A 16,578-nucleotide genomic window follows, 5' to 3' on the forward strand; every position below is an offset into this window, starting at 1 on the left:
TTGGTATCTTGCCTATTCTTTTTCCAGACATCTGTGTCACTGAGCTCAAAATTACTGTAGTGTACCTAATGATTCTTACTTTTATTTCCGTGACCAAATTCTCCTGTATAGTTAGTAATTGTAGGTGGGGCAGTGAGGATTTGGATTGTTTCACATGTACAATGAGTAAAATAATCTCATACCCTTCTGTGTTCTATTGATATATTTGCTGTATAGATGCATGTTTTTTTGTGTTATTTTACACTGTCTAATTCTTTAAATACTTCTAGGTTAAGATCTGTGACATGCAGATGCGAGGTCCACCTCGAGACCTTTTGGCCGGAGACCCAATTTGTAGCCCCATGTCCACTGTCCTGGCTGAGGCCACCACACAATTAATCCGAATCTTACACCGCACTAATGACTGGACACATCGTATTAACAAAACCATGATTGAACGTCTTCAAAAAATCAAGCCTTGCTTCAGAGAGACAGCAAGTGCCTCTGCTAGCAGTAGTGGTCAGAGGCTGAAAAAGAGTCGCTCAGTGCAGAGCCGGGAGGAGCATGACACTCAGCGAGAAAGTCAAGAAACACCTACTAGGACTGAGGAAGAAAGGGGGCGCCACGGAAGACGACATGGCTTAGGCGAGCTTTCAGACCACCTCTTGACAACACTTTGCTCTGAGGTATGGCCAGTCTTGGCTGTAATCGGGGGGGCAGATGCAGGTCTCCGTGTTGGTGGTCGATGTGTTCACAAGCAGACGGGACGCCATGCAACTTTGCTTGGAGTGGTGAAAGAAGGCAGTACCTCAGCCAAGGTGCAGTGGGACGAGGCCGAGATCACCATCAGGTATTTATTTTTATTGTTTGACATCCATTATACTAATATCTAATTTCTGTATGTATTAGGGATGGGCATAATAAAGTGATCTTGATCAGTTTCAGCGGATCGAGTTAGGATTCACATTAACAATACGATATTCTTCAGTTACTATCTTGATGCAATGGATGCATTGTGGATGTCAGTATTGCAGCAACCAGCAGAAGGTGCACTTTACACAGAATTGTTTTTAAAATGAAAACTGTTTAGCCGTTCATTTATACAACAGCATTGTTATGGCGAAGAAAAAAGTTATCTCCGAATGCATATTTTATTTTGTGGCCGATGACATTATTGTTCTCGTCTAAACACTACAAACATTATCTAAAACGGAGAATAGTCCAAGTATGTCACATTCATTCATGATTGGCAGAACACAAGAGCTGGTGACCTAAATAATGCCCATCTCCACAAATCCAAGTATTAAAAATATGCTTTTGGATAAGGGGGGGCCAATAAGCAGTTAGTTAATAGTAAGAGAACAAAGTTTGTTGCAAGACTATTTTGAATTAGGTTTTATAAATATTGCAGTACTTTATACATAGTACAGAAAAGTATTGGAACGGCAAGGTCAATTCTTTTGTTGTATACTGAAGACATTTGGGTTTCAGATCAAATCATGAATATGCGACAAAAGTTCAGAATTCCAGGTTTTATTTCATGGTGTTTACATCGAGACGTGTTAAACAACTCAGAACAACGCACCTTTTGTTTGAAGCCACCCACTTTTCAAGTGAGCAAACGTATTGGGACAGACATGATTAACTTAAAGTGAATAACATTTAATATTTGGTGGCATAACTCTTACTTGCAATAACTGCATCAAGCCTGTGACCCATTGACTTCACCAGACTGTTGCATTCTTCATTTGAAATGCTTTTCCAGGTCTTTACTGCAGCCTCTTTCAGTTCTTGTTTGTTTCTGGGGGTTTCTCCCTTCAGTCTCCTCTTCAGGAGGTAAAATACATGGTCTATTGGGTTAAGGTCCGGTGATTGACTTGGCCAGTCTAACACCTTCCACTTTTTGAGTCATTGTCTTGTTGCGTGATGAAGCCTCTCCCGATTAGTTTGGATGCATTTTTCCTTAAATTGCCAGACAAAATGGTTTTGTAGACTTCAGAATTCATTCTGCTGCTACTATCATGAGTTAAATCATCAAAAAAGACGGTGAGCCGTTCCAGAAGCAGCCATGCAATCACAAGCCATGACATTACCCCCACCATGTTTCACAGATGAGCTTGTGTGTTTTGATCATTAGAACGTTCTTTCTTTCTCCATAGTTTGGTCTTTTGGAGAGGTTAATCTAAGTCTCATCAGTCCAGAAAACTTTGTTCCAAAACGTTTGTGGCTCATCTCTGTACTTGGCAAAATCCACTGAAGGGAGAAACCCCCAGAAACAAGACCTGAATATATTATATTTATATATTATTTATTATATATTATATATATATAATATATATTATTATTATTATGTATCTATATTTATTATATATATATATATCTCATATTCATCTTTTGATCTGAAACCTAAATGTCTTCGGTATCAAACAAAAACAAAGGAATTGACCTTGCTGTTCCAATACTTTTGGAGGCGACTGTATGTGCTGTGTATCAGATCTAGCTTATCACAGGCTCCCCTGCACAAACGGAGTCCTGACCGGCTTAAGCCGGTGTCGGGAGAGATTCGCCTAGGTTCTCACAGCCACTTGTGAAGTGTCAGCCCCGCTTAAGTTAAGATTCACCTTAACAGAGTATCCTTAGCGGATGTCAGGTGAAACTCTAACAACGCTTCTTTAAAGCTGCTCTCTCCCTGTCGACCTGTTGCACTTGGAATGACCTAGGATAATTGTACGGTCTTGGTATTACTGTCAGGACCTGTTGTTACTTAAATTATAGCCGAAACAACGTTTCAAGATTAGGAGTAAAATATTTTTAAACTTTGACGATAACGTGTTATGTCTGCTAACATGGATAACACTGCACTTATCATTCTTAAAATAAAAGGAAGGAAAATATTTCCATAATCAGAAAAAGGCACTTTAATAAATAGTATTTAGCAAGGCCACAAGCATCCTCCAGTGGGCTTGTTTTTCCAAATTGTATTAAGATTAGAAATGGGTTTTGAGGAGTGAGGTCAAGGACTCATCCCTCAGGACGCAGACTGAGTCCTCTATTTAATTTTACCTGATCTATGTCAAAGATTTTTCAAGCAATCTTTTTAGAAGCTGACGCTCTAATCCTGCATCTCACACAAAGATAGATGGGAGAATAAGAGCTACTGTCGTACCTCAGATGCTGGCCGACGGGAAACAAAGAGCACTAAAAGCAGAGGTTTTTGACTTATAAAGGACTGCCATCACAAGGGGCGTTTTTCGCCCTCTTGGCTTCTTATTTGGCCAATAGGAGCATTAAAGAACCAGTTCACTCTGTTTTAGGTCCTTGGTTTGTCAAAAGTTTCACTTCCTCCTTTGAGCTTCACTTTAGCTTGTTAAAACCAGTTTATTCCAGTTTTACTTCCCCATTTATGCGGGAACATTTCACCATACCTTGTTATTAGTACACAGCGCTTCTCCTGCGTTACTATGAAGATGACTTACAATAACTTGTTAGCCAACACACTCTCCCCTTTTGCTCCGTGAGGAAAAGCTCTGATCGATCTTTCCTGAAATGGTACATGTATGCATAACATATACTCCTATATCGTCAAACAATTCTATAATGTAGACTGGAATTATGTGATCAGGTTTTCCAGGTCTCTGCAATGCGAGGACGTGTATATCAGAGTTGCTCTTATTGGATGTTATTACCGTAATTTCTCATGTATAATGCAAATTTCCCCCCCCCCCAAAAAATTTCACAAATCAATGGTGCACATTATACATAGGTGTAGGGGAAAATGAAAAAGACTTTCCCATTTTATAAATGTATGCCGCCATCTAGAGGTTATGAAAAAGCGGTACACGTTAATTTCAACATGCCACCGCCACCTAGAGGTTATGAGAAAGGTGTACACTTTCATGCTAATATGCCAGCGCCACCTGGAGGCTATGAAAAAGGTGTAGCCTACACTTTCATTCCAATCTGACAGGGCTACGTGTAAGACTGCATATGTACAGTTGTGCTTTATAAGTTTACATACCCTGGCAGAATTTGTGAAATATTGTTTTTTTAAATACGACTGATGACTGAACAAGAACCATCATTAATTTCTTTATGGTTATGTTTTGTTTGATAATGCTTTTCTGAAATGCTTGACAGTTTAATTTGAATCCCATTAAAATAAAACTAAATGTATTTTGCCTGGCCCTTTGTTTCTTTAAAGAATTGTACCCATCTTACAAATTATGCCTGGGTAATCAAACATATGAGCACAACTGTGTGTTTTCTCATTCACTAAATAAAAGTAGGGCTGTGAATTTCAAAATAAGAGCAAGTAAATAAAAAGTATTAGGTGTTCAAATAAAGTGCTTAACTTCAGATTATTTGAAAAAATTAACAAAATACAGATACTTCGTTTTTGATCATATGGGTAGAAGCAAAATCATGCATTGTAAAAATGCATTATACATTGGTAGAAGGGTTTTCCACAATTTTGAGGTCAACTTTGGGGGTGCGTATTATACATTGGTGCGCATTATACACGAGAAATTGCAGTAATTGTGAAAGTGGTCATAATGTTGTGGCTGGTCAATGTATGTTCTATTTTTCTACCTATATTTCATAAATCATTTTAGGGTTTTTTCTCCTAAAATGCCCATCCTTAATGTTTTTTCATAGTCTTCCAAGTTAAATTTTGGGTTTCAGCAATTTACAGTTGTGCTGCTTTTTGCGACTAAAATAACTTGCAAGTATCTGACAATCATATACCCTGTTTACTTAAATAACTACATTTTTAATGGTTGAAATAGTTTTTATTACCCAATGATAAGGACACATTTGTACAGTAACAGCATGTAATTTTTATCCCGGTTTGTTTGTAAAAGTATGTAGTTATCAGGGGCATGGCAGCTGGTCGAATTAATTGTATATTTTTTTTCTGTTAAATATTCTGTAGCTGCTTCTCTTTATATCCTCTCTGTATGACACTTTCACTTTTTGCCCTTCCTCATCATTGTTAATCTATTATTATTTTACATGCATGTGTAATGGCTCAGTTTGTGCCCTGCCTTTACATTTTTCCATTGGTCTTCATGTTTCTCTCTGGCCCTTTTCCCTCACTTTGTTTTTCCTTCCTTTGTTTTAATTCTCGACTCACTTCAATTAAAGCTTCCCAACTTTCTGGTCGCCTAGTGACACTCCATTGTACAACCTGGAGCCCTGTGAGCCTCTGCCCTTCGATGTTACACGTTTCCGTGGCCTCACAGCCTCGCTCCTGTTGGATCTCACATACCTTACCAGCATCCATGAGGAAACAGCTGCTAAGCTCAGTGCACGGCGCCACGACAAGAGGCATCGGAACGCACACTCAACAGGTCATGACCAGCCGACCAGTACTGAAGACAAGGCAGACAATGATGTGCCCAACCATAATGAACTAAGAGACAATGTTTGCACTGGATCTGGAGCAGTTCCAATTCCTGCTACCTGTGACCTGCGTGTGTCTCATAGTCTGGATGAGGTCAAGGCACATGTGGTCCCCAAGTCAGAGAGTCACATTTCCTCAGCCGGTGGTGGTGGTGTTGGTGGAAATGACACACTTTTTCACGCTCCTGTTGAGGGGACCAGGAAGAAAAGCCACGAGCATGGCTCCCGTAGCCATGAGCCATATCCATCTTTTATTGCTACCCAGTCGGAGTTCCACGCGGTTCAACTTTCCTATCTCTACCTGGGAGCCATGAAGACCCTCAGTGTTTTGCTTAGCTGCAGCAAGTATGCTGAGCTTCTACTTATACCAAAGGTACCGCAGCTAACAAGAATCACTCACAAAATAACTCATTCACTGTTGAATTTCAAATTCAGATTTGGATTTATGAAATGATTAATCCAGTGAAACCACTCTCATCTGATTATCTTAGTAGTGTAAGAAGGTAGTTTTAAAGACAAAGTCAATACAGTTTGCCTACAGTCAGCTCTACAGTTTAGTCGAGTGTGGATTTCTCTCCCTGACGGCGTGTTGTAGACTTTGACATACTCCCATTCTGATTTCAAATCAGTGATTAAATTCAAACCTGTTATCTCCATTAAGGTGTTACCAGAATCCACTGGACATAATGCTGATGTTAATGCCAATGCCAGTGCAAGCACGACTGCCACATCCCCAATATGTCAAGAAGAGATGGAAATGCGGGCTGCTCTTCAATTTCTCATGCGTCATATGGTGAAGCGGGCAGTCTGGCGCTCCCCTATCAAGCGGGCTTTGGGGCTGTCGGACCTGGAGAGGGCACAGGGCATAATCTACAAGCTTGTGATCAATGGGCTGCTGGAAGAATCCACTGGGATAAAGGTTAAACCTGGTGAGAAAATAATCATTTGTTTTGGATCAGGACATTCAAGACACTGCTTTTGATAGTCAAGTTTTTAATGCCATCATCATGTTATGTGAATGCATGAGGTAAAAAACAAATAAACTACACAAGCACACAATGTATACGTGATTGCTTTGTTTTATAATAAAAATTTGCGAAACATCTGCACTATTTTCTGCCATCTTAGTCATCAGCATGGTGTTGTTCTAACTTCATTATTACTACTGCTTTAATATTGTCTAGAGACGTAATTTTGTGCAGATAGTCGAAATAACAGGTGTCCTCGTATCTGTTTTAGGTGTAAGACTTGAGCCAGAGAGTGAAGGCGAGTGTGCAGAGGGTGAACAGCTGATACAGACACCAGTCACCACCAGCCCCTCTGCCTCTAGTACCACTTCCTTCATGAGCTCCTCTCTAGAAGATACCACCACTGCAACCACACCTGTCACGGACACTGAAACCGTCCCTGCCTCAGAGTCTCCAGGGGTCATGCCCCTCAGTCTTCTCAGGTTAGGTCATATGCTATGCATATTAGTCATTTCAAAAGTCTTTTCATGATATCATATCAAGGAGTAGCAGTCCTTTAAGGAGCTTTAAGGGTTTTGGGACTTGAATCCGGCTGTGGAACACAATATGGATTTTGAGTCTGGTTGTTTGATTGAGAGATGACAGTCTCATTGTTGATATACCTTTGAACAATGCACAGAAATAAAATTCAGTTTAGCAGTGCAACCCCTATTTCGCTCATAATCTCTCTTACCTGGCTGCTCCTGTGTGGGCTGGAACTCTTTGTCAGAACATTTACATAACTTTGAATTGGAAATTCAATTCAGTTAATCCAACTCTTACTTTAAAGATACATGTCGAGGTACATTTTAGGCTGATACAAATTGTAAAAATGTAATTTCTCATAGTTAAGATAACACAGATAGAGAATATGATTTCAAGCATGGAAAAGACTATTGCACTTGGACCACAGTTTCTCCTGCAAGCAGAATACATTCTATATAGCGGGAAGATCTTGGTGAATGCAGCATATGGCAGTACCGTCTGCCTTTATACAAAACACTAAATAGATCAACCCTGTCCAAATCACTGTTTGTCGTTTTTACCTCTTTTATTTGGCGGTAGGGCTGCACAATATATCGTTTGAGCCTCGCAATGTACGTGTGCACAGTAGTCACATCGCAGGGTCCTGTGCAATGTTGGTGTATTGATTATGGAGCCAGTCAACTGTAATATTAAGTTACCAGCAGAAGGACTTGGTTGCACACGCTAATAAGATTAGCACTGATGTTACAGTAAATTATAACCCATCAAACAACGCACATGTAGCAGTCCAGTGTTATATACTCTCTTTTTTGTATGATAACTTCACAAGGGCACAGGAAACAATTACAGGCCTGCATTTACTGTATCTCTCTCCAGAATGTGACAAACGAACGCATGTCACAACAGACAACACTTGGGAGGAGGGGAGTGAGCATTATGGCATTATTGAAGGGACAATCTTCAGGTGTACAGAACGTGATTTGCTTAAAGTAATGCACTCAAATATAGAAATACTAATGCATATGTTAAAACACAGGTGTAAATTAACAGATTAATGAAAAACAAATGAATGGGGTTAGGAATGTCCTAATGACTACAGTATAATTTGGGCATGAAAATAAGTAATTTAAACTTCATGTCTGACTACTGCTCAATACTACAGTGTATTTAAATACAGGTGGACTTGATACAAATGACTGTATACTTTTGTGGTCTTCTGAGCATAGTTTTTCTAGAGAGGGAAAAAGCGAAATGTGTGCTGGTTTTCACGCTACATGTATGTTATCCTGTATTTTTTGACATCACATTATATATCGCAGGGTTAAAAAAATTACTGTTTTTTTTCCCCCCCGCAATATCGTGCAGCCCTATTTGGCGGAACACACACACGGACAAGACCCTTCCTAAAAAAATAACTCATGTAAGTCAGGCATTGCTTTATTTTTGGGTCCAACAGAATTATTAAAAAAATAAATAAAAAACTAAGAAAAAAACCCCTACAAACTACTGAAACGGTCTTGGAGAAAAATTATGGTAAGGTAATGGTATGGAATTTTATTCAGGCCAATTTCATTTGATTTTTTTTTTTTTAAATACTTAGTTTTTATTTTATATTAATTTGTACCACAAAAACACTAAACAAAATAATAATGAAAACAAAGGAATGCCTCACACTAATTAGTTTAATTTCAATACATTTGTTTAAATTATTTGTAAGTGATTTCAGTGGCCATTGTGTTTTTTTCTTACACTGAGTAATCGGTCAACTGTGGAAAAAGTCCAATAATATGATGCTGAAAGGGGGCATAGCGGCATCTATGGTATCAGAAGCGGATATATTTCAATCAATAAGTTGATTCCCCTACCAAGGATGTATAGAGAAACACACAAGTAGTAGTTTGTCTTTGTTCAAACAAGATGGTTTATTAGAATCATCTTCATTCTCCAACTATGTTAAAACACACAAGGAATTTGTCTTCGGTAGTTGGAGCCTCTCTAATACTACAGCAAACAATCCACTATGACAAAATTTACATTTAGGATATAAAAACGCAATTACGGAGAGTCATTATTAGAATGTATTATTATTATTTATTGTCATTCATTTAAACAAAATTAATCAACGTCCGATCCAGAAACCAATGATCAATAAAGTATTAATATTTTAAGAAGCTTTGATGTATGGATGTTTTTAATTTCAGTCATGAAATTGAGGTGGTTTTCTGTTGGCACAGGCAAATGTTCTCCAGCTACCCAACAACCGCCTTGATTCCAACTCGACGAGCACAAACACCTCCTGTGTCATCTCTACCAACATCGCCTTCTGATGACGTCGGTCGCAGACAGAGCCTGACCTCCCCTGACTCACAGCCGAGCAGACCGCAAAACAGGTCTGGTACCTGTAAGTATGCCATGTTTACATGACTTTACCTGTCACTGTTTGGTTGAAATACAAAGCCTTACTGTAAGTATCAAGACTGCTGGAAGAGTTTTAATTAGGGCTGTCAAAGTTAAAACGTTAACTCATGATTAATCACAAAAAAATGTTGGAGTAAGCATGTATTAACTCATATTATTCACATATTTTATTTTGACCACACATGCTTCTTTACCTTAACCGCTGATGGATATCTGAAATGCAGTGCAGGTTGCGATGAGGTCAGTGATCAGGTCAATGCTTGCGCCAGTGCAAGTGAGGAGACACTGATTGGTGTGCTCAGCGGCAAATTTTGCTTCAAAATTCACCCAGAAGGGACTTTATTTAAAAAAAAAAAAAAAAAAAAAGGTAATTTGCATATAGTGCAGCACTGATCTCTCGTTTCATTTTAAGTTTAAAACAAATCTTAGCAAAATGTGGTACTTTGTGTTGTCTAATTGGCACTTGTGATTGATAGTGATTAATCAAAATTCAAGTGTGATTCATCTTTATTTTTTTTATTTTATAATCGACAGCCCTAGTTTTAATAATTAAATAGGCCCTTCATTTGACAGTGCACTGCACTGCACTTGCACTGTTTGAAAAGACTGCAGTCAGCAATGTCACACACTGGAAATGTCAAATCTTTCTGTACTTATTGTTATTTCTTGATATTTGTCACTCACTAATGATGGCTCTTTTTTGCTCCAGCTCTTTCCGACCCCAGCAGTAGGCTGTCAACATCTCCACCCCCTCCTGCAATTGCTGTACCCCTGCTGGAAATGGGCTTCTCCTTGCGCCAAATCACCAAAGCTTTGGAGGCCACTGGTCAGTCTCTCTCAACTTAATTGGCTGTTCTTGCATTTCATTGTATAATCATAGTCATTATTAAAGTACAAAATAGTGTAAGGAATTCCAAGCAAAGCCCGTGATTTGCCCAGCCGGCCTTGCAAGAAAAAAAGTCCTGTTGGAATTCCTTCTTCCTGGTTCTTTTAATGGTTGGTTGGTGATCTTGTCCCCAAATAAGAATCTTGAGACATTAGACTTGTCTGAGTATTTATTAATTACAAAAGCTTTGGTCGAGTAGAATCATACAGCACGCTGGACTCTCTTCCTTCTCTCGTGAGAGCTGGAAGCCGAATAAGCTACGCCTCCTTTTCAGATAACAGTTCCTGTTCCCTCAGCACCTCCGCATCCAACTGGTTCTTACCTGTTCTTACCCTGAATGTTATCAGTATGTCTGTGGTGTGTGAGTGTCTGCGTGCGTGCGTGTTTTCAAAACATAGTGTGGTCAGTTTTAACAAACAAAAGCTAGTGTGTGTGTCCAAGTGTCCTGTAAGCAGCAGCATAGAAATATATGCAATAAGAGTAAATAATTTTTTAACTAAAAATTCAGACTGATAAAAGAAGTATGGGGTCTTAATGGTCCATATTTCACTAACACGTTGATTTTATGTCTTTTTTGCTCATGAAAATGAAACTGGCAGTCTTTTCCAATAATATCCATTTATACATTTAATATGTCACACCCAATATCTAGGTGTGACGCCAAAGGCAGAAGTGGAGACCAAATTCACTGCATAGCTGGTGTGGAAAAAGGAATGTGCAATACTATAAAGTGGCAGTAATTAGTAATATTTTATATATTGTCTAAGGTAGAATCCCCCCCGCCTCCAAAAAGACAAATGTTTAGGGGGGAAAAAAACAAAACAACTGGTGACACTGCATAGGCGGTGTGGACAAAGGAATGTACTATACTATAAAGTGTCACTATTATAACCTATATTGTTTTTTGGATAAAACTGAATTTTTTAAGATATAAATTTGTCGAAGCAGCGTTGCCTGTGTTGCTGCTGGTTTAGCGTGATTTGACGCTTAGTGTTATAAATCAAGCTAGTTTGTTTCGTAAAGGGAACGACGTCACTTTTTATATGTATAAAATTTAGGAGAAAGCGAAGACAAACCTTTTATCAGTCAAGACAAACCTTTTATCAGTCTCATAAGCTAAAGGTTGCTACATTTTATGAAATACGAGCTCTAGATGACAGAGGCTTACTTAAAGTCAAAACACACACAAAACACAACCAAGGGTGGAATTTTATAGAATATTTAATGTAATCTACGAGGCATCTATAGGGAAACACAAAGAGGCTAACTACAGGAAGAAAATAACACTAATACTGGTGAAAGAAGAAAAAAAATAGGCGTGTAAAAAAAGGGAAATAGGACATCGTGTGTTGCTAGGCTAAAAATGGAAATGTGAGCGTTTAATGCGTTGAGTCAGAGCGAGAGAGAGCAAAATTGGGATTTTGTGTGAAACTAGTAATTTCCCCAAAATTAATAAAACTCTAATCTTGTACATCCTGAAGATTGCAGTGTCTACTCACGAACGTAGATCAGCTGGTGTCTGGGAGTGGTCTTTCTGAGCGCGACTCAGGAGGCGAGGAGGTAGGTTTGGTTGAAGAAAAAGATGCAGCAAAATAAAACACAAACAGGTGGAAAAAGGGAAAAGTTGTTCTTCACGCATTCTGTGGGAGGTTGCGACCGTTTCTCTTCCTGCATTTTCAGGGACTCGCTAGCAATTTCAGAGTGATCACACTTGGCTGGAAGTGTACCTGGTACTTTTAGTAGCAGGTTAAATACCCAGGGGGCGTGTTCAAGAGGGACGGAGAAACCTGGACAAGACCACACCCATCGACTCAAATTTAGTCAACAAACTTTGCCATAAAAGGGGTATATAAATCATAATATAAAATACTCCCAACTTTGTACTCTTTACTCATAGATCAAGCATATAGAATGACTGTTTAAACTTTAGGCAAATCAACTTCTTATGGTTCAATCACATTTCATGCTGCTTGGCTTCAAACCAAGACAGTTCTCAAAGTCTCGCAGCCACACCTGTAAAGTTGGCACACTGACACAGACCTCAAGGCATACATTTTGAATATTTCTGCAGAGTTTGTTAAATATCAAGACGGATATTTTATTTTCAGTTAAAAACTGAATGGAAGTTCATGGGTTGCAGTACTCTCAAACGGCAGTGAGTGGCACCTTGCGTGCATGTTTGGATATTAAGCAAATAGTTCATCGCTGTATTCGCATTCCATTGATCTGTCCCAGCTTGGTTTCCCAGAGAGAGGATCCCACCTTTTGGGTGCTGTCAGTTCAAACGAAGAGAAGGACTCTTTGATCAGAATCATCTTTATTTGCCAAATATGTCCAAAAACACACAAGGAATTTGTCTCCGGTAGTTGGAGCCGCTCTAGTACGACAACAGACAGTCAATTGACAGAGAACACTTTGGAGACATAAAGACATTGACAAAAAAACAGTCACTGAGCAGTAAGGGGTTGCTAGTTATCTGGTAATGCCGGTAAATATTTATTTATTTATTTATTTTTATTTTTTTGACAATTGTGCAAAAAGATGCAGAGTCCTCTAGCACTTAGAGCAGTTAGAATGACTAATATTGCAATAGTCCGGTGCAATGACCATTGTGCAAAGGGCGCCGAGACTTCAAGGAGTGTATGCGGTTTAAAGTGACGAGTAGTGCGATAATGTGGGACAATGTTGGTTGTGCAAATGTTGCAGATACTGCTCAATCAGTGTGCAAATGGAGCAGATGCTACTCTGGCCTGAGTGGCCAGTATTGGTCAACAGCAGATATGCAAATAGTGCAGCATGGCGAGACAACTACAGTGAGTGCACGAGTAATGTATAATTGGCCCCACAGAAATGTGACAACGAATTCAAGTCAAAAAATTGCCAGCATGTTGCAATGGAATTGTAGGTTAGCTGTTTAAGAAGTTGATTGCAAGAGGGAAGAAGCTGTTGGAATGTCTGCTAGTTCTAGTTTGCATTGATCGGTAGCGCCTACCTGAGGGAAGGCGCTGGAAGAGCTGGTGACCGGGATGCAGAGGGTCAGAGAGGATTTTGCACGCTCTTGTCTTAGTTCTGGCAGCATGCAAGTCCTCAAGGGTGGGTAGGGGGGTACCGACAATCCTTTCAGCAGTTATGATTGTCCGTTGCAGTCGGAGTTTGTCCTTTTTTGTAGCAGCACCAAAACAGACTGTGATGGATGGATGGTCGCCCACTTCAGGTCCTGAGAGACTGTAATTCCCAGGAAACTTGAAGGTCTCGACGGTTGACACAAGGCAGCTGGACAACGTGAGGGGAAGCTGTGGCGAAGGATGCCTCCTGAAGTCCACGATCATCTCTACAGTCTTGAGCGTGTTCAGCTCCAGGTTCTGACGGCCGCACCACAGCTCTAGCCGCTCCGCTTCCTGACAGTGGTGTCATCTGTAAACTTCAAGAGTTTGACAGTCGGGTGCGCTGAGGTGCATGACGGCAAAGAAAGATTTTGAGGGGACCTACTAATTAATTTAGGATCCAGTAGGCTTCTTCTAGTGGTTGTCTCAAACAGCAGGGCCACAGGGAGGAATGCAACTTATCAAGTTGTGGGGGAAGTTTTAGCAACTGGGTCAGAGTCACTAGACTACTAACTTAAATTGTATATATCATAGCTGTCGGGTGAAATCCCCTCACCTCCAAAATGACAACCTTTAAAGAAATTTAAAAAATGATTTTCCACCGCTTTGTTCAAGTTGGTATTATACCTTGCTGTCATAAATCATTGCATGCTCATATGAACAACAGCTTTCTCACATGAACAACAGCTAACACTGTAAAATTATGGCCAATCACTAATTTAACATGGTGAAAAATCGCCAGTTAATTGGAGTCCCAACGATTAAAATGATCTAAACAAAGCGGGCGAGTGTCCCATCTTTGCAAGACTCATGAACCCTGAATCAATCATACGTGGCTTAATGTCCCAAAACTGTTACCAATCATCACCAGAATTTATGAGGACATTTCTACTCCTGGCAGCTTCAACCTCTGAAAATATTAATACAAATAAAATAAAAACGATCAGCCTAATATGTTGGATTTTATGGACATTACGCATGTTAATTTTTCTCAAATGATTGTTTATAGAGAGGAAAAGGGTTAGCGTCCATAAAATCCAAAATATAGGGCCGATTGTTCTGATATTCCCAGATGTCTAAGTGGGCATAGAGATAGCCACATACATTTTGGTGACGGTTGTTAGAAGTTTTGGGACATTAAGCGATGTGAAGCTTTTGTGTTGTGACAGCCAAGGGTGCACGTCAAAGTCTGCGTCTGTCACATAATGCCACTATGCACCCTACAGAAATGCTTTTGTCATCCATATGAACTCTTATCAAACATCTTAGAGGCATTTGTGATCCAATCAATACAAAATTGAGCTGACGAAACCCGTTTACAGACACAGAAATTAATCTGCAAGAATTACCTCGTTGGATGACGCAGCTGTCTTCTTTTCTCAAAAGAGGCATTTCAACAGTCAATTTTTTAAATAACAAGCCTTCCATAATGTTTCACTGTCACTATTTTCGCTCATTATTGTCTTAAAACAAACATCCAGACCTTGAATATAGGCAAAGGTTACACCAGAATACATAGAAGTTCATTGAGAAAAGTTCATCGGCTCCTGCTCATGTGTTAGGCTGTGACGGGCTGCCCTGTCCAAAATGTGGGTGGACCAAAATCTGGCTGAAAATCAAATATTTCACCAGAAAACCAGCCTAAACTTACTATTGAGTCTATCTTGGGGGATTCTTTTTCTGCAGATATCATTCGTAAGTCCCTAACTATGGAATAAGTGCCAATATTTACAAGATGAGCCATTGTGTGATACATTAGATTGTTAGACGGCTCTTCTTCTGCTCCCCCCTCTCGTTCCCCTGTTGTGCTCACCCATCCGCCCTCCTTTCCACCAAACAACGGGGGACACTGTCTCGCCCTGTGGCTGGGCGGGGATTGGTGGCGGGGCAGGTGGAGGTGTGGGGGTCGCGGTGGCTGGGTGCGTGGGGTAGTGTAGGGGGTTTGGGGTTGGCTGGGGGGGTGGCATTGGGCCCCTGCAGCCGCCCTCGGGGGGCCGGTTTTGGGGCACCTCGGTGGGGCCGTGGACCACTCTGGGTCCCTCGGTGTGGGTGGTGTCGCGTCCCCCGGGTCGCTCTTGGATGGGCTCCTGGTCCCGATCCCACCTCTCTGGTGGTTGGGGTGGGGCCGTCAACCCCCGCAGTGCAGGTGCAGCAATTACAGGACATTTCTGAAGCTTAATGTGCATGCAAGATGGTCTCAATTCACTTGGATGTGTCCCCAGATACACACCTCTGGGACTTATTCGCATGGTGTGGAGACACTCTCACATTGCGATAAATAACTCATAACTCTGCGAACTTCCTGTGTATCCCCTCACTTGCACTTTCTTTAGATGATTTAGAATTTACATAGTCACTCCCACCACACTTCAGTTGTACAGACGTGCCAACCACCTCTGTCCGGCATGCTGCCCTTGCTGTCTTAGTCCTGTCCTTTCCTATCATATATTATCCTGTCCTTCCTTTCTGTCAGTTCCCGTTAAAACTGTGTTCTGTCCGACTGAAATTTTCAATAAAAATCCATCAGAATACAAAGAACCACGGTGGCGGCTTAAAAACTCCACTGTGGCACAGTAAAACTGTTCCTGCACAAAAGTGATACGGAGCTTCCTTTTTGCTTGAGCTAACAGCCTTACAGGAAAAACAAAATAAGTGCCAATATTTACAAGATTAACTTTTGTGTGATACATTGGATGGTTAGACAGCTCTTCTTTTCTAGGTGCAAGAGAAGAAGCAGATGCCCAGAACATCACAGTGCTGGCCATGTGGATGATAGAACATCCTGGTACAGACGACGGGCATGATGAGCCTCCCACGAGAGGCAGTGGTGTTGGAGGTGATGTGTCTGACTCCCCATGTCCTGGTGCAACAGCATCTGGCGGAGCCAAATCTCGGGATAGAAACTCCTATGTTTCTTCGCCTGGAGATGCTGATGCTTCTGAAATGGAGGAGGGCTTTAGTGAAAGGTACAACTGCACTGAAATACTTTACTGAATAAAGTGCAATTTCCCTCTCAATCATAACCGAATAGAATATTGTGGTAGCCAGAGTTCCCCACCCCTACCTGTGAAAAGGTTTAACAACTGATGAAGTCGGTTTAAATGATGATCTGTTTGTGCACATTGTAGTCCAGAGGGACAAGAGCAGGATAATGCATCAGCTTCTAGTGGTGTTCCTCTGAGAGGACGTTCTGCTGTGTCTAGGAAGCACCACTTTGACCTGGCCGCACGAAGATTGTTTGCCCGTGCTGGTGAGAATTAGACATCTTTACAGTTGGTAAAAGCAAAACCTAAAT

The 16,578-nt window shown here is 40.6% G+C and overlaps 1 protein-coding gene across 15 annotated transcripts in view; it reads left to right on the top strand.

The window, feature by feature from the left end:
- Window positions 1-16,578, top strand: part of herc1 (HECT and RLD domain containing E3 ubiquitin protein ligase family member 1) — a 198,312-nt gene that overhangs the window by 118,575 nt on the left and 63,159 nt on the right. For 11 of the 15 annotated variants that reach the window (XM_061766250.1, XM_061766248.1, XM_061766249.1 and 8 more), the window contains exons 37-44: window positions 270-829; window positions 5,125-5,755; window positions 6,044-6,311; window positions 6,622-6,832; window positions 9,110-9,276; window positions 10,003-10,119; window positions 16,003-16,249; window positions 16,412-16,533. In XM_061766250.1, the coding sequence (XP_061622234.1) occupies window positions 270-829; window positions 5,125-5,755; window positions 6,044-6,311; window positions 6,622-6,832; window positions 9,110-9,276; window positions 10,003-10,119; window positions 16,003-16,249; window positions 16,412-16,533 (2,323 nt within the window). The remainder of the gene's footprint in view (window positions 1-269; window positions 830-5,124; window positions 5,756-6,043; window positions 6,312-6,621; window positions 6,833-9,109; window positions 9,277-10,002; window positions 10,120-16,002; window positions 16,250-16,411; window positions 16,534-16,578) is intronic. The other 4 variants (XM_061766253.1, XM_061766259.1, XM_061766262.1 and 1 more) reach the window with 3 other exon arrangements.

This window comes from Phyllopteryx taeniolatus, chromosome 2 (assembly GCF_024500385.1).
Source record: "Phyllopteryx taeniolatus isolate TA_2022b chromosome 2, UOR_Ptae_1.2, whole genome shotgun sequence".
Classification (NCBI taxonomy): Eukaryota; Metazoa; Chordata; class Actinopteri; order Syngnathiformes; family Syngnathidae; genus Phyllopteryx; species Phyllopteryx taeniolatus.